Here is an 18,342-nt window from a genome sequence, read left to right as displayed (position 1 = left end):
CAAAAGACGTACACACTATATCCAGAAAGAGTAAGGCTGTAAGGTCATCAAAACAAAATTGAACTGATCCATGAAATATCTGCTACATGCATCAATCTTGAAAGGTCTACTTGCTTGAAACTGTTTTTCATTCTCCATAGATATATGTTGTTATCCTTACAGATAAAATGACAAACAACATTGTATTTATATTTTACATTATATAAACTGCTTGATAAAAGAAAATTAGGTATTGGCATTTCATTCACTTTAGAACCTAAACATACACTCTCAAGTCACTATCAAAGGAGGAATTCAGGATAATCATAGGTTTGCTCTGTGCTCCTTAGGAATGTCAACATATGATAAAGAACTTTAAATACCATCATTTTATTTCATTATTTTTATTACAAACTTTACATTGCTGTGTTGTCAAAGTTATCCACGAAACCTCTTTCTACATCAATGTGATCAGCGTTCTCTGAACAATATAAGACTAATTCAACTCCCAATCCCAGTCATAATGTGTAAAAGATAACAATAATAGGTTAAAGTTCTGTCTTCAATTCAAAGACTTAGCTCACAGCAAACAACAAAATATAAGGATAGCAAAATTACTAGTGTTGAACGATTCAAAGGATACAAACAAGAAACAACATGAACACATATCAATCAACCACACCAACAAACGACAGCCACTGAACAACAGACTCTTGTCTAAGAACTGGTGCATAAAAATAAGGACGGCTTAAACATTTTAACAAGCACCAACATTCAACCAAAAATATTACTAGGACTTGTTGCTGAGAAAATGTAATGGCATAGATAACTGAATAAGTTGGCAATGAAAACTATCAAACAAAATTATAGCACGACTCAATAAGAGAATTTACCTTTACATGCGTCAATAATTCAAAGGATGTAAAGTTTTCCAATCTTGAAGTAGTTTCATTTTTGACAGAAGATAATGCCTGTACCAAGTCAGGAATATGACAGTTCAAAATGTGCTTTTAATATTATGTGCATGTTCATGTTGAGCATGTTCAGAAAGTAAATAAAAAAACTCATAAAATATTTTTCTTGAATTTAAAGTGACTCAATATTTCACATCTCATTGTTTTATCTTAAATAGCAATAATTTTAAAGACTATTAATAATTATAAAGATCAGAAGCACTTAGAAATGTGTGACCATTATAATGTTTTAACTCTCTCAGAATGATCATAACTGTAGAATGTCAGCATGGTCAGGAATCCTCAAGGTTACCTGTAATATAAAAAAAAAAATTGACTTCTTGAAAATTTAGTACCTAATTTCCATGTATTAAGTACAGTGTATGTTCATTGCAAAATTGGTTCATGTAATATGCATATATACAGGGCTCTTTATGAAATAATATGCAATGCTTTAAACCTCTTTTCTACAGAAAATAAATCATTTACGTCTTTAAATTTCTTTACTATTAAATAAAAAATTGATGTTCATTGACTTGGTAAAAATTGAAAATTGACCATGAGGAAAGTGACTGAAAGCCAGTTTTGTGAACAGGAAGACCTGATATCACTTTTGCATTAGGGCAAAGCAAACAGGATAACAACTTTATCATGTTTATAGCCCAAATTACTTGTTAGCGTGAGCCCTAATATATATATATTTCTCTAATTCTTCGTCAAATTATCCCTTTCTGCACCCATTGTATAAAAAAATTAATCAACGTGTGGTTTGTTTGATCTCAGTTCTTCATTGGTTAAAATCCGATTATGACGTCGAATTTTCTTGCTTTCCTCTGAATTTCCTATTGTGACGGCATGAAAAAAGGCGACCATGCCTGATGACGTCACATAGAAAGAACACATCTTTTTTTCAGATCATTCGAAAAGAAGGAATACGTTTGCCTGCATATTGTTTGAAAATCATTAGAGAAAGATTCTACCACTGCATCTCGTGTAATCTGATATTTATCCACTCTCGACAGTTAAATTTTAAATATTTAAAACGCGAGGCTCGTGTTTTAAATTTGAAAATTTAACTGTCTCTAGTAGATAAATATCGTATCACACTCGATGCAGTGGTAGAATCTATGTATATCTATCAATGTCTATATGTATATCAAGTTATTCATGTATAAATAAAATATACATATATAGCTACTAGTACTGTAAATCTAGAATTAAGACAAAAAATAAATCTACTAGACACCAGTGGAAGAACTTTATGTCTCTCCTTATTTGTGAAAGTTTATGTCATAATGAGATGATACAAAAGTCTCTTATTTTATAAAAATATCTTTTTTGACAAGTTTTAATTTTTTCTAGGGTTACCAGTGCTATAGGCTATGAAATTCACAGTAATAATTCAATATTTACCCTGCAATAAAGATTCATCAATGGCTGTCTCCATTTCCTCTTGTGACATTTCTGAACTAATTTGATTAGATTGCACATCTTCATTGTCTTTATGATTTAGTTTTATACTATAATGTTCAAGTTGGGTAGTATCGACATCATCATTTGCAAAAGAAATTTGCATATCTGCAATAGACTGTGGGTTATCAATTTGCATATCTGTGCAATCTGATGACGAATAAGTCAGAGAAACATTATCGTCTGATGTAATTTGTCCGATTTGAACAGGATGAATATTACCATTAGAAAAGCTAAATAAATTATTTCCTACTCCAGAAATTGGTATAATTTGTAATCCATTCACAGAATACGGTATTTGAATGATTCCACTCATGTCCCCAGATAATGTGTTTATTTCAAGTGGCGCCACCTGTGACGATGTCTCACTTATTTGACTTTCTGACGGTAAAGGATCAATCTGCAAATGAGATGTTTCACATTTTCTTTTGATTCCTAGCTGAGTTGTCTGAATGTTTGTTTGTGACGGAGATTCTGAAATTTCAGAATTTTCTGATTTTGGAATTATATTACTTAAATCACTGTGTCCTTCACAAATTTGCGATGTATTTTCTATCGAGTTCATGCTCTGGTCTAAATTTTCACAACCTATATGTTGACCTAGATGTTCTATTGTATATTGAGAACTAATACCATCTTCTGATTGTAAACTGTCAATTGAAAGATTTGGTACAGAATTAAAACTTGTCACTAAACTATCAGTTGTACTAAAACTTGGCATAAAATTGTCAACCGAGGAAAAATTATTTTCATCTGTGTTCACATCATTAGTTTCATCAGGTTTTTGATCAGTCAGTATTTTGTCTGATATTGATGTAACTGCTTGGTCAATTTGTTGCTGAAAAGAAGAAAAAATAATCTAGATAAGTTCATTTAAAGTTTTTAGGTCATTTGTTATAAAATTTACCATGCTATTACATGACATCAGTTACCATGCTATTACATGACATCAGTTACCATGCTATAACATGACATCAGTTACCATGCGATTTGCCTGTCTAAAAATTCTTCAAAGATCTGAATCCAAAACTTCAACACCAGCATTTAGTTACCTTTTTTGAAATCATTTGGTCCAAAATTTATTAGATATGCTAGATTGACATCAATTTATGACAATTAAAAACACTTATCATATATAGCTAACCTTAACAAATAATTTAACTTCTATGAATGGTTATTAAATAAATGTTAGACAGATAGGAAGGATTGTTTAATTATTTGACATTGGTTGTGGGTTGTTAATCGTGATAAAGGTTGCATGTCTATATGATGAACTCTTGTATTAAAGCAATTTCACTGAGAGACCGTGTTTTGTTTTTGGTTTTTGTTAAAAGTCTACCCTCCAATACCTTTTTCATTGATAAGACTAACAATGAATGATCAATAGAAAAGATTCATCTAGAATATCTCACAATGCCAAAAACATTTGCTCAGAGCAGTTGTTTTTACAATATTTCAATTATGAATTGAAAAGATGAAATTATTTTTACCTGTAAAAGTGATCCTGCTGGGAACATATTTGGATGTAGTCTTGACAACAACTGAGCAGTCTCGGGGGTCAAGGTTGTACTCACTCTGGTTGTACCATCACTAAGATGTGTTTCTATTCTAGATATTACATGATGGCCATCTATAAAGAAATATAATTAATCAAATATCAATATAAAAAAACAAAGATATATTTGAGAACAATGTTCTAGTATCATTTTGTCTGCCTCTTTCTTTGTGGATTGCCTATCATCAGGTTAACTCCTTTAGGAAGGCATCTGGTTAGCACCAAAACGAAATTGACTCATGGTGTTGTAATGATCTTGATATGTAAATTATGACTCAGTTATTTTTGTTACAATGATCACCATGTGTCATGTGACAAGAAATTATAAAAACAAGAATGTGTCCATAGTACACTGATGCTCCACTAGAACTATCATTTTCTATGTTCAGTGGACCTTGAAATTAGCATTAGAATTAGAAAGATCATATCATATAGAGCATGTGTTATAAGTTTCAAGTTGATTGAACTTCATCAAAAACTACCTTGACCAAAAACTTTAACCTGAAGCAGAATAGACAGACGACCGAATGGACCCACAGATCGAAAAACATAATGCCCCATGGTGGGGCATAAAAATGTAAAGCAATCAAAATAACTCCCTTTTATCAAATTATATTTCCTAAGAATGATTATAAACTAGAATTAATGATGTGATTCAAAATATAAGTTTTTCAGGTGTAGCTAGTTACAGAAGGAAAGGTCATAACTGAAAAAATGGTGTTACACACCACTGACTATTGCTAATTTGAATCCATGAGTATAGCTTTACATTTTAAATATTAGTCAATCTACTTCCGAGGTAAGATATGAGTTTGACAAATTTCTCCTGTACTAATGCTTAAATATGCAAAGTTACCTTCACCAGGTTGTTGAGTCAGTGTCACAGTTACTGTTTCTGGTACTGGTTCACTGCCATCCGATCCCCCACCTTGCTGCAACCATAATGACTGGTCTCCACTGGAGTCTCTAGAATTGTCATTTCCAATTATCTCCACATTAACCTACAAGTAATATACTGATAAATCTCATTGTCCCTAATTTACAAATCAATAATGTTAAACATAGGAATATTTCTACCAGGAGAGCATAAATCGCTGTTTCAGAATCTAATGCATTTTGGGTAATATTTTCAAAAGTGTATGCCAAAACATTGTGATTTGTTTAAAACGTTCTAAACAATGGAAATTCAACAAATGACGTAATGTTATTTTCATTTTGGTGTACAAACAATGAGATTACCCAAAGTCCATTACATTCTGAGAAGGCGAATTGCAACTGAATACATACAGAGACAATTGTTTTATATGTACACAAAAAAAATTAACACTGCTTTAAACTCCAAGAGTTCCTTCATGGTTTTTGAAAGTTGATTTGTGCTATACCCTTGCAACATATTTATAAATGTACATTAAAATTACAGATTTTAACAAATATTTAAAAAAAATTCTTAAAGGATAAACAAGACCATTAACATTGCATCACATGCAGTGCAGAGTATTAACTCAACCTCAGTATACTAAATGTGAATTGTACTTGTTGATTGTTGCTCACTTTTTCCTGTAATGACTTGGACAGTAAAAGAATTAAGCATTAATAATTATAACAAAAACCAAACATTACAAAGCTGTAAACATTAAGGTTTGTTTTTTTTTCAGTGAAAAAAAAAATCTAGAACAAATGTATTGTTTAGATGACCAATGCAACACAGCAGCGAGTTCTGCTATTAAGTCAGATCAATTTCTATTGCACCAATTTTATTGGTTTTCGATTGAATATCATTTATGCAACCTTGCATTATGAATACTACTGTGGATTCGTTTATTTTCGAGGGTACCAATTTTCGTGGAAATTTGATTTCATAACTATCAAAAATTCATACTTCATATGTTGAACATTTTAATTCATGGTTTAAGTTTAGCCATGAAATCCACAAGAATTGGTATCCCACATATAACAATAAATCCACATGATCCACAGTATATTGAATGACATACCGTAGGTGCTGTTAGAGGCAGTGTTCCATTTTCTACATCTTTTAATGCCTGGTGGATATGGTTCTTTAGATCATTAACAGTAGGGAATAATGTCAGGTCATGTCGCTCTGGAACATTACCCCCATGGTATAGATCTCTTGTTACAAATGCCCTAAAACAACATTTATATCAAACATGTATAACCTGTATATGAGACAACAGTCATGACAGTAGTTTACCATTGCTCTAAAACATTTAATGTGAAAAACACCAATCATTCTGTGAGTATTTCCTACCAGTTAAAATTTCATTGTACTGGAACAAAATTTCTAACTTGGTCTATAACAGTTAACTTGTCATGGTGTAAGCTATATAACAAATATCAAGTAATTTGTTCAATCATGACGAAAAAAGTGTTTGAAAACTATACCAATTTTTAAATCAATATATTCAAGTTTGACCAAAAAAGAGTGGAAAACTGATTATTAGGGTGAATTTTCAAAGTCAAAGGATCATAACTTTGCACAAAACCATCAGACCAGAACAAAATTAGAACTTGATCTGTAAATTGTCATGATTAAACAATATATATCAAATATCAAATCAATATCTTCAAGCACTAAGGAAGGATACTTCAATAGGGTAAGGATAACCTGCAATGCAAGCATTACCTGCCATGCAATTTTTATATTCAAATCACATCATAAGACACCACATTATAATAAATGGAGATGTAGGTATACATTTGTACATCAAAATGACAGCAACTAAACAACAAAGTCTAGAAAAGTTGTAAATATTAGCTGCTATAAAAGATCTGCCATTTCAACATTAAATTTCTCTTAAAAGACACTCCCTCCCATTCCTCCTAAAAAGACAATATGAATATGTAAATATTTACAAGCACTGATGAGGTTCCTTACTTAGAAATATTTGAAGTCAACTTATGCTATGACACACTTGTGAAAAAAATCAATCAGAGCAGAAAGTTATCATCACATCTGCTTCCCAAAATTTTTAAAAACACAAAAAAAAACAAATAGATTTCTATTTGAAAGCAAATTGTGATACATGTATCTGCATGATCAGTTTGTTATGTAATCACTATGATATTAAAAGAGTGATCAACTTGATCATTAAGGAAATTTTAACAAGCTTCTAACCATCGCAATATTCAAAATACTTTCAACCATTAAAATAGAGTGTAAAAATAAATCATTTAAACCTCAATTGTTTTCTGATGGCATAAACTCTGGTTTCTCCACTGGCTACAAGATCTCTGATTTTCTGAGCAACTCTAGGATCTAGTCTATGTGCTATCTGATCGGAGTCCACCTCTGCCTCTACAGTGTGTACAGGTACAATAGGTTGGACGGCAGGGATAGAGGTCATGTCATGGAATTCATGGGCTTTTTCTGTTGGAAGCTGCACATAATATCTGTTTAGAAATAATAGATGGAAGTTTAACTAAAATTTGGTGAAATTTATAAATTTTGAGAAACAATTACACAACACATTTTATAACAAATACCCTAATCCTATGTTGGTTATTTAACTTTATTTTCATTATGAAAACAATAGCAATTCTCAGCTAAGGGTAATGGGTTTTCAATATTAACTTTTATTATCTAATCTAAGGTCTGTTGTTTTCATCTATTCCATTTGAGTTACCTCCCTTCGCCAAACAAAATTTAAGATCATGTATGATGCTCAAAAACACACAAAAAACTACCCACTATGAAATTGTGCCTTTGATGGTTACCATTGTACACAACCTAAACCTAAACCTTAAAATATAAACATTTGATAACTCTTCAAACAAACAAATACAGCATAAAGCTATCAACTTCTCAAATTCTCCACTGAGAAACCACATGACTTTGAATGAGTGAATACAAGATCAACTCATTTGAAATGGGTTTTGAGGTATTTACATTTCAAAAGGAGGGTCACAAGAGTATGGTAAAAAAATGCTCATTATGTAACATTGTGTAAATCACCCCAAATCCATAAAAATGGCAATAAAATGATTTTCAAATTCCTATTGATAAATTAAAAATATAATTTAGGAGTACTAGTTTAATTGAACGATAATTAAACTCCTGCAATGTCCTTTTTGTCTTATACCTCTTAACATTTCTAAGTATTTGTACATCTATGGTTTTCAAATGTCTAGGTTTAATGTCCTCATACATGTATGTAAAATGATTTTAGTGTTGAAGAGGACATACATGCAAATGATAAAGAGAAACATTTAACAAGGGGGAAAGTAATGAACTGACTGATTAAAACATCCTTTTTTTATATTTTCTAAAAGTTAGTGTTGTAAAGTTCATAAAGAATGGGTTCATATTAAATGAAAAACTTATTTCATCTCCCATAAATCTTATTAACCCTTATTATTCATGCATACTAACACAAGTTAAACTCTTTCTATAAATAAGATTTCTTTAATAAGCCAGTTATCAAAAAGTAAAAACTATATGCAAGATAAATGTGTAACATTGTATTTAGTTGTAAAGTGGCTTCAATCTTTTTGGGCCTGTAAATAGGACTAAAACATATCCTTTTTAAAAAAACAATTCAGATTACTCAATTTGTGTACCTTTCTTGTCCAAATCCATTGAAACCAGTCTGTTTTAATTCATGGAAAGCTCTATCCATTTCCATCTTCAGTGTCTTCTTATCTAGATTCAAATCTACAGAAAATTCTGGAAACTTCTTTACTCTTTTCACATAAATCCTGATAAGAAAAAGAAATGATTTTTTTAATCACTTTACAACTGTGTGCATGAATTAAGCCATAATTCAGAAAAATATAATTTTGCATAGTTTACCTACGTTCGTGAAATATTTTGCTACAATTTGACTTTTGAAAAGGACAGATTTGACAATAGTTTGATTGGAACATACCTAGCAGGGCAGGTGAGTTTATAGTCTCCTGAAGCATTGGTCTCTTTTTTATGTGGATTACCCTTCCTTCGAGGCCCATACTGACACTCCATTACAACTGCTCTGCTTCCTAAAATATATATGTATATTAGACATCAACATTGCTTATGTTTGAATATTCACATATTAAAAAGAATCTAGGCCTATTTTAAAAAAATCTTTGACCTCTGAATTTTTTCTTTATTCCAACTTAATTATGACTTTATTGGGTATAACTCATCATTGAAGATAATCTCATGAGTATATCATACTATAAGTATTTTGTTGTTTTTCTCTTTATAGAGGTTTAACAATATTATACATTTTGCTTTATCCAGGGAAAAATTCAATACACAAATCAGTAAGTATTTTGGATGTCCACAATCTTGGTCTTACATCATTTGCATTTACTTGGAGCATTTTTCATGTTTTTGTCAATCATTACCACTCTTATTTAAGAAGCAATTAAAAAACTATTAAAGCCAGTTTTTGTCTGCTGAATACTTTAGATATAAAATTCTTGATCTTGTTTGACTTTAATATTTTTATAAAGAAAAAGTTTGTTATATTCTTTTGAACTGTTTATTGAATTTTCCAGTAATCCTGAATAAAAGTTGTTTGAAATATACTTAATCCAAGCCTTTAGTTTTTTTACTTGTTTTATAATTTGACAAGCCTATTTTTGTCTATCAATATACTGTACATTTCTTTTATGTAGAATCTTTGATAAAATGGACCAAGTGTAAATTCCTGAAGAATCAACGTGTTTACTTAATGTATAACTTTCTTTAAGTAATGAGTTTATGTTTCAGTATTTAATGGAGCCAAATAAAGGACTGCTAGTGTTTTGATATATTTTCTATTGATTGTCTACCAAGTTCAGCTTTAACCCCTAAATTAGCAGATGGTTTTTTGGTACAGAAATTAACATGAACCTTTTCGAAAGGAGTCATATCCAAATATAGCGATCATTAAATCTATCTTATACTTATGTATCTACAAAAGTACAAATCAGCATTGAATATAAGATTAGTACATAAAGACTTTATGATAATGTCATACAGTAACTGAAACAAGAGTGCACACCCTGAAATGTCTCGCCTTCTTTACTAATCATTGATATTATGTTGAAAGACCTGAATATAAAGCTTTATTACAACTGTCACATAAACTCAACATTAACAAAGAAAACAAAACATTGATCAAAGAACCATGAAAATGAGGTCAAGGTCAGATGAACCATGCCAGGCAGACATGTACAGCTAACACTTCTTCAATACAACAAATATAGTTGACTTATTGCTTATAAATTAAGAAAAACAGACCAAAACACAAACACTTAACACTTAGCAATGGACCGTGAAAATGAGGTTAAGGTCAAATAAAACCTGTGTAACAAACATATAGATCATAAAATATTTCCATACACCAAATATAGTTGACCTAATGCATAAAGTATTAGAAAAATAGACCAAAACTCAAAAACTTAACTTTGACCACTGAACCATGAAAATGAGGTCAAGGTCAGATGACACCGGTCAGCTAGACATGTATACCTTACAATCATTCCATACAACAAATATAGTAGACCTACTGCATATAGTATAAGAAAAACAGACCAAAACACAAAAACTTAACTATAACCACTGAACCATGAAAATGAGGTCAAGGTCAGATGACACCTGCCAGTTGGACATGTACACCTTACAGTCCTTCCATACACCGAATATACTAGACCTATTGCTTACAGTATCTGAGATATGGACTTGACCACCAAAACTTAACCTTGTTCACTGATCCATGAAATGAAGTCGAGGTCAAGTGAAAACTGTCTGACAGGCATGAGGACCTTGCAAGGTACGCACATACCAAATATAGTTATCCAATTACTTATAATAAGAGAGAATTTAACATTACAAAAAATCTTAACTTTTTTTCAAGTAGTCACTGAACCATGAAAATGAGGTCAAGGACTGACGGAAAGTTCGTAACATGAGGCATCTATATACAAAGTATGAATCATCCAGGTCTTCTACCTTCTAAAATATAAAGCTTTTAAGAAGTTAGCTAACACCGCCCCCGCCGGATCACTATCCCTATGTCGAGCTTTCTGCAACAAAAGTTGCAGGCTCGACAAAAACCCTCAAGTTACCTGTATTTACAAATGGTATACCATCCATGGGAACATACTGTGATTTCCACATTAATCTTGTTGAAGGTTTGGCTGGACTGGGTGATTGTCTGGTACCCCATAGACTCTGTGTTTGTTGTTTGTGGAAAGTTAAGAGGAGGTCAAGATCCATGTCACTTTCAACATATCCTCTGTAATAATCTCCAATTTTCTATAATGAAAAAGTCACAAAACATTGCTTTATAAACTAGATGTGTCAAAGCGACACGAATGGCCCCGTCCCAAAAAGTTGAAAAATCTGCAATTTCAATAACACATTTGGACACAAACATGATGGTAGTCTCACATATCAAAAATCAGCTCAAAATCTGGAGGGGTATAAAAAAAAATCTGTATTTATAACTATGATTTTCCCTTATTTATCAAAGTCCAAAGCCTGTAATTTCAGTAAAAAATAGCGAAGAGGAACAAAACTTATACTTGATCTGTAACTTATCATGGTTAACTCACATACCAAAAATCAGCTAAATATCTGAAGGCGTTTAGAAAAAAACTCTGTATAATGGTTTGTTGCAGAATGACAGAATGACGGAATTACAGAATTTCAGAATATCGGAATTACAGATTTCGAACCAGGGTAAAACTATATGGCACCGACAACTTCGTTGCTGAGCCATAAAAAGAAGATTTGGTCAGATTGCTTATAATACAACTCTCCACAAAACAATGCTTTAGTTTGTTTGAAGAAAAAAGTTATAAAAGAGTTCTGCAGACGCCTGTGTTGTGCATGCAATTATTGCTGTTAAGTGTATATGAGTAATGTTGATTGTAAAATGAAAGTCCATTAATTTAAAAAAAATATATATAAAATAACTTTCCTTTAGATTCTATTTTTTGATTGAGAACATAAGCTTCTGTCCCAAGTTTTGTAACAATTCATGAAGGTCTAAATATTTTTTAATTTTAAAAAATGTAAAAATTTTTTTTTATCCTGGACTGTCTGTAAATATTAAAAGCAAATCAAAGTGCTTGTAAGCACTGAAGGGTACAGATTGTTTTAATCCATCAGTGGAAAGTAAAATTAAATATTCCATTGTATAAAGCATGGGTGGTTACAATCTTGACAAAGGAAGATAACTCCATTTTGTAAAAAAAATACTTTAAAAGTTAATATATCATTAATATTTTTAGAACAGATATAAGATTCCTGCACCTTGAAAAAGTAATGTAATTTTCTTGACATTTTTGTAACCCTCACTTTGTATCTGAGCATATATTTCATTGATAAATTGCAGAAAAAGTAAGGAGACATAGCAACTGGAAAAAAATGCTGACCAGTACATGTTTTAAAAGTAAATCTGGTTTTCAACCTCAACATGGTGGTATGAATAAAAGGAGATGCCTGGTTGGCTGGTTTTGGAATTTTTTAACAGTGCACTGACTGCTGGGTCAGCTAAAACAAATAACAAATTATTACCTCACAACACCTTATTCTCTTGGCCCATTCTGGAGCATCAGCAGGAAGTGGCATCAACTCAGGGACAGGAGGGGGTGGCATTAAAACACTGTCATCTGATGTTGATGGGGTCACCTCATTAGAACTCCCTTCTTCCAAACCTGTCAATCAAAAATATCATTATGTTGGTTTTTTTAAGCTTTTCGTGTATGAATCCATATCTTTCTATAACATAATAATGTTTTCCAGCCAATATGAAGTAAAGGAAAACGCAGCTCTATTACTCATGTGGGTCTTATTGAGATGTAAGCGTGATATTTGAAAGTCAATCTATTTTTAGTGAGGGAAAAAGGGAAACAAAGTCTAACAGGACACTTTAAAATAAAAGTGCTATTACTGCAATGATAAGCAGGATTTGCAATTCTAACAATAAGCATGACCTGAGATCAGATTCCCCCAATGAGACTCCAAATTATGTAGTGTCATTCTGCATTCAATTTCCATGTGCAGATGGTTTATCACTCTACATTGTGTACGAGCCATGTAAAATATGAATTTTTTGCACCTGTCCTAAGTCAGGAATCTGATGTTCAGTAGTTGTCCTTTGTTGATGTGGTTCATAAGTGTTTCTTGTTTCTTGTTTTTATATAGATTAGACTGTTGGTTTTCCTGTTTGAATGGTTTTACACAAGGAAATTTTTGGAGCCCTTTATAGCTTGCTGTTAGGTGTGAGCCAAGGCTCCGTGTTGAAGACCATACCTTGATAATGGTTTAATTTCATAAATTGTGACTTGGATGGAGAGTTGTCTCATTGGCACTCATACCACATCTTCCTAATATATCTATTTTTAGTATACCTTGTACTTCTGACTTTCCATGATGGTCCACATTTTCATCCCCTACTGTTATAATTGTAGCAAGCTGCCATCTTGTTGAATCTGAATTTCCTGCAGATAGTATTTCATTAGGATTGTTGAGTGTGATAATCTGTATGCCCTCTGGATGACCAATCGTCAGAGCATTCGTCAGACTGACAGGGGAAGATAATAAACCTTGGATTGTTGGATTGGCTAGACTTGGAGCTAAAAAAAATAATAAATATATCTATTCACAAATTAATTTTACCCTATGCAAATGATGAAAAGTTAAACTGATGTAATTATAAATATCATGTGATTTTTTAAACATACTTCAGACTTCTTTTCAATAATCACAAGAAAATTGATAAACAAAAATAAAACTCCTTCTTATTGTATCTCTGTTCAAACTGCAGTTCATTATGCTAAAAAAGCGATTTTTTAATTTCAAATAATGATGACAACAATGTTAGATAGAAGATGGAGTTCAATTCAAAATTCATCTAATTTGTAAAAAATATTAAAATGATAATCCAGTATCAAATACAGCTTTATCAAAATCCTTTAAGTCCTTGATTTTTTTCTTCTTTCAAAATGATGTTTAAAATCATTAGTGTATGTTAATACTTACCTAAAGACACATGTAATGAATCCGGATCTAAGCTTGAAATTTCCTCATCAGCTACCACTAATCCTGAACTGGAATCAGAAATTGAAGATTGGCTTGAAGGGTCATAGACTGAGGAAACAAGGTCAGTGGATGAACTGACCACATCCAGTTCTGTCATGTTCTACCTGGGGAAAAATCAATTATTTTTAATCATTTTGTGAGTTTAACAATATTTTTTTTTCAAATTGCTTCCTCCTTTTGATCAATACTACTTATTTACTTAAGTTAACATAAAAAAAATGTAAAATTCTTTATCTAATAATCACTATACATTTATAAGCGTCTGAATTATTTGAATATCACATTAGAACTATTAGCTGGTGTGTTGAATTTGTAATCATGTTATCTATATCCATGTATTACTAAGTGTATAAGCAGGACATTTTAAAATAAAACTAGTCAACTAAAAAGGTGGAAATTTTTTATTTAATAAAAGATGTAAATGATTTCATATTGAAATTTTCAATAAAGAGTTTTGGTATAGTTTGCTGTACACTGTGAGCGAAGGCTCCATGTTGAAGACCTCACTTTGACCTATAATGGTTTACTTTTATACATTTTAACTTGGATGGAGGGTTGTCACATCTTCTTATACATGTATCTATAAACATTGTACTTTTTTTTCAAAAATGTCAATTTGCCCAAATAATCTAATTTTTTGGTATTTCATATAATGATTTCATAAGTCTAGTCAAAATAAATAGATATGATGACTAAAACAGAGACTTTACACAACTCCAATTTCATGAATTTGGGGTCAAGCTAAAAGGGATCTGCTAACTCTAAGGGAGCACCTGAGACCCCCTTCCCCACCCCAAAAAAAACAGTTTGAGGTGGTGTTCATGTCGATTAGTCCTTAGTTTTCTATGTTGTGTCTTGTGTTCTATTGTTTTTCTGTCTTTTTTCTGTTTTTTTTCTTTCTTTTAATCGGTTGTCAGTTTATTTTTTTATCGGAGCTTGAATGTCCCTCAGGTATCTTTCGCCCCCTGAATTAGGGTCCAATCACCCTAGTACCTGTTCGTCTTGATGTCCTGTTTGCCCAGGGTCCATTCGCCTTGATTTTTATATTTTTTTCTAATCAATGTCTATAGTTGCATAATGATTATAATTTGAAAGTTTGTTGAACAATTGAATGAATATTTGTATTGCCGCCAATGCCGCAACCAATTTATTATTTTCCCTCTGATTTGCTTAGTAGAATACTGGAGTACAATGTATTTTCATATAAATCTTTAATGATATTTGTTTACAAAATAATTGTATTCAGTATACAGTTTGTACATCATCGTGATCATTGTTTTTATTAATTCCAAGCCGACTAGTTTATCAAAATGAAATGTTTGTTTTTATTATAAATTCATAAAACATTTTGTCAAAAGACAAGTATCACAAAAATCAGTGAGAATTATTATGTCTATGAAAAATTAATAATCCTATCAAGCCATCAACTTTTTAATATTTCTAAATGTTTTCATAAATTTCAAGTATATAACTACAAATATCGGAATAAGTTTATTCAACTTTAATATAAATATATTTATTTTTATCAAAAAAGGGCGACGGACCATGAGCGAACATGTTCTTAGGGTAAACAGACACAATACCAGCCCCTCTTAGTTCTACAGTCATTTGGGGTATCCCTTAACCATATCTAGTCCAAATAATTATGAAGACTTGAAAGGCTATTATAATTTTTTTTTTGACGCCTTACTTCGTTCGTCGAAGTAAGGCGTCAAAGAAAAAAATTATAATGTCGAAGGCGCCAAAGAAAAAAATTAGGATAGCGATCGCCATTGACAGTAAAACCTCGTCTGACCCACTAAACAAGCCCCTGTGGGTCAACGTCTAGAAAGGGACATGTACAAAATCTATGCAGTAGCAATAAATGTAGCTTCATGAGGGGGAAACCCCTCCCCCCACAACTATTTCTGGCTCTGCAATCGCAATTAAAGTCCGAGTTGTCCACTCCCCCCCCCCCCCTTCTCCATGAAGACAGCAGAAATTTGACCCCAATGCAAAACATAGCCATATGTTTCTTGTCAAGAGACTGAAAACATTTATGGTAACCGTAAAAAATTAAACAGAATCATCCAGTGCTGTTTACTTTGGAAGAATATGTAATTATCGTTTCGGACCCCCATCTGCGGTCTTCTCAAGCTAAAAAAGAAAATAATATTTTATTTTGTAACCTTCCGGTTTACTTGACAGATTATGTTGCACAAAACTGCGTGTCTCGGTGAAAATAATCAGTTGCATATTTAATGTATTTGTTATATCCTTTAAAACTCGTTCTGAGTTTAAGGACAATATATGGTGACAAACAGAAACTACAACAATGAGGCAAAGTTGTGAGAACGAGTCACAAACCTCGAAATCATTGACTGGACCTCGTCCTGATAAATATGGCGACCAAAATGAGGCACATAAGTGACGTATACGCCACTCGCAAAAGTGGGCGTGTCTGCCGTGAGTGTATTAGCGCGGGAACTTTTGATTTTTAGAATTGCATTGGATTTTTTCAGGACAAAATATTTCTATTTTATTTAAAAATGCATATATAAGTATACAGTAAAGGGATTTTTTTTTAAATTCATGATATTGAATATAAATCTTTTCCAAGACCTTCATTGTACAATAGAGACAAACATATGAATATTTTGAATACCTAAGAGTAGTCCAAATAATTATGACGTCCTAGGAAGGCGTCCAAGAAAAAAAATCAAAAAAGCCTTGCCAGACGTCATAATTATTTAGACTAACCTAAGGGATGATCAGGGATAACTAATTTAAGGATGTACACCTCTGAGGAGCCAAAAATTTCTAGAATTAAACTTTTTTTCTTAACCTGATTTTTAGGTTTATAAGACTGTAACAAAACAATTGGTGAAGAAAAAATCATATGGTGGTGTGCTTCTTTTTTTGCTACGGCCCTTTGAAAATGCCCAATTTTGATGATTTTCTCACTTTTCATAGATTTTTACCTATTTTTGGGCTATTATCGTGAAAAAAATCACAGTTCCACAATTAAACTTTTTTTCATACTTTCCATAAAGATGAAGTGGACCAATCTGAATAAATTTAACTTACAAAAACTATAGGTAGGTGTTAATATAAGAAAGTTTTATCATATTTTGATGCTTTTTTGTGTAAAATTTACCATACTGCCAATTTTGTATTTTTATGATTTTTCTCATTTAAAGAACAAAATGCATATTAATTCAACTTTTTTGTTATAAATGATTGAAAAAATACATATCTAAGAAATTAGAAAAGACCAAAATGAGATGGGATGTATATTATTCTTGTAAAATCATTTTTTGTATCCCTCACCCATTTTCTCAAAATTTTGACTAAAAATACTGACTTGAATGGTCGTAAAATTTGAAAACTGGATTATTCAAAAACCGTTCATGGTAAATACACAATTTTTTCACAGAGTTATGTTTGATTATAATATTTTTAAAGTTCATTGATATTTTCCACTTCTATCATATGTTTTGGAAATAATTTAAGAACGAGATTTCAACGAGACTGAACGAGACTGAAAAGTCAGAAGAATACATCCTTAAAGCAGAAGAAGGAAACATAAGTTAAAGAAATTAAATTATAATATCAAAGATTTTTTTTTAAAAGGATAGTGATACATGCTCCAAGCAGTGGTGGATCAAGAAATTTTCATAAGTGGGGTCCCACTGACTGCCTAAGAGGGGCCCAGCTCCTGACATGCTTCAGTGATTCCCAAAATAAGCAACCAAATTTTCTCCCAGAAAAGAGGGCGCCCTGGCCCCTCTAAATCCCCCACTGTCAAGCTCACATGAAACATCACTATTATTGCATGATGAAGATACCTTAAAAGTTAAAAAAAACTCAAAAAATGGTGAGTTTTTTCTACTAATTTCAACAATGACAACACCTCATTTATTTTTTATTTCTAATATATATTATTTGAGTTAGTATAATAATATATAATAATAAATTCTTTATTTAAAGAGGGTAAACTCAGTTAGTTACAATAAACTAATCTTCCCTGAGGCCCTCACATACAAATTACAATACAATCAAAACAGATATTTACACATAGTTAATTTACACTCATGTAGTTCAATGTATTGTTATTAACATAAGATATAATGCTGTTTAAGATGTATACATGTAGTCAAAAAATCAAATGAAAATAAAAAATAAAAAATATACAAATACATTGTAGCAAACATTTCTTATCAGGGTTGTGTTAGATACTTCTTGATACTTTGCTTAAAAGTGAAAGTGTTTTGAGCTTTACGCATTGTGTGTGGTAGTCCATTCCATAATACTGATCCAGAATAAGCAAAGGATTTCTTAAATAGTTCAGCTTTTGGCTTAGGAAC

General features: G+C 31.6%; 1 protein-coding gene across 2 annotated transcripts; it reads right to left on the bottom strand.

Annotated features, from left to right (window-relative positions):
* Positions 1 to 1,051: 1,051 nt before the first annotated feature.
* Positions 1,052 to 16,403, bottom strand: LOC143047754 (uncharacterized). Of its 2 annotated transcripts, none has more exons than XM_076220989.1 (13): positions 16,343 to 16,403; positions 13,937 to 14,100; positions 13,306 to 13,530; positions 12,470 to 12,609; positions 11,014 to 11,203; positions 8,844 to 8,952; positions 8,536 to 8,673; positions 7,156 to 7,368; positions 5,952 to 6,102; positions 4,814 to 4,958; positions 3,893 to 4,032; positions 2,346 to 3,240; positions 1,052 to 1,245 (listed from the first exon to the last, which is right to left on the bottom strand). In XM_076220989.1, exons 2-13 carry the CDS (start codon positions 14,091 to 14,093, stop codon positions 1,226 to 1,228), a joined length of 2,523 nt encoding a protein of 840 aa, XP_076077104.1. In that variant the 5' UTR covers positions 14,094 to 14,100; positions 16,343 to 16,403; the 3' UTR covers positions 1,052 to 1,225. The 2 variants fall into 2 exon arrangements, with proteins under 2 accessions (XP_076077104.1, XP_076077105.1); XM_076220990.1 differs by lacking the exon at positions 16,343 to 16,403 and adding an exon at positions 16,165 to 16,277.
* Positions 16,404 to 18,342: the final 1,939 nt, after the last annotated feature.

This window comes from Mytilus galloprovincialis, chromosome 10 (assembly GCF_965363235.1).
Source record: "Mytilus galloprovincialis chromosome 10, xbMytGall1.hap1.1, whole genome shotgun sequence".
NCBI lineage: Eukaryota > Metazoa > Mollusca > Bivalvia > Mytilida > Mytilidae > Mytilus > Mytilus galloprovincialis.
Note: the sequence above shows the minus strand (reverse complement) of the source record. Positions and strands in the feature narration are given on the sequence as shown.

Excerpts from the sequence above, each read along its gene's own strand:
- LOC143047754 (XM_076220989.1), bottom strand. The coding sequence starts at position 14,093 with ATGACAGAACTGGATGTGGTCAGTTCATCCACTGACCTTGTTTCCTCA. Across the intron at positions 12,610-13,305 it reads TGGAAAGTCAGAAGTACAAG|GTTTGGAAGAAGGGAGTTCT; the intron begins GTATACTAAAAA and ends TTTGATTGACAG. Across the intron at positions 7,369-8,535 it reads AATGGATTTGGACAAGAAAG|ATATTATGTGCAGCTTCCAA; the intron begins GTACACAAATTG and ends ATTTCTAAACAG.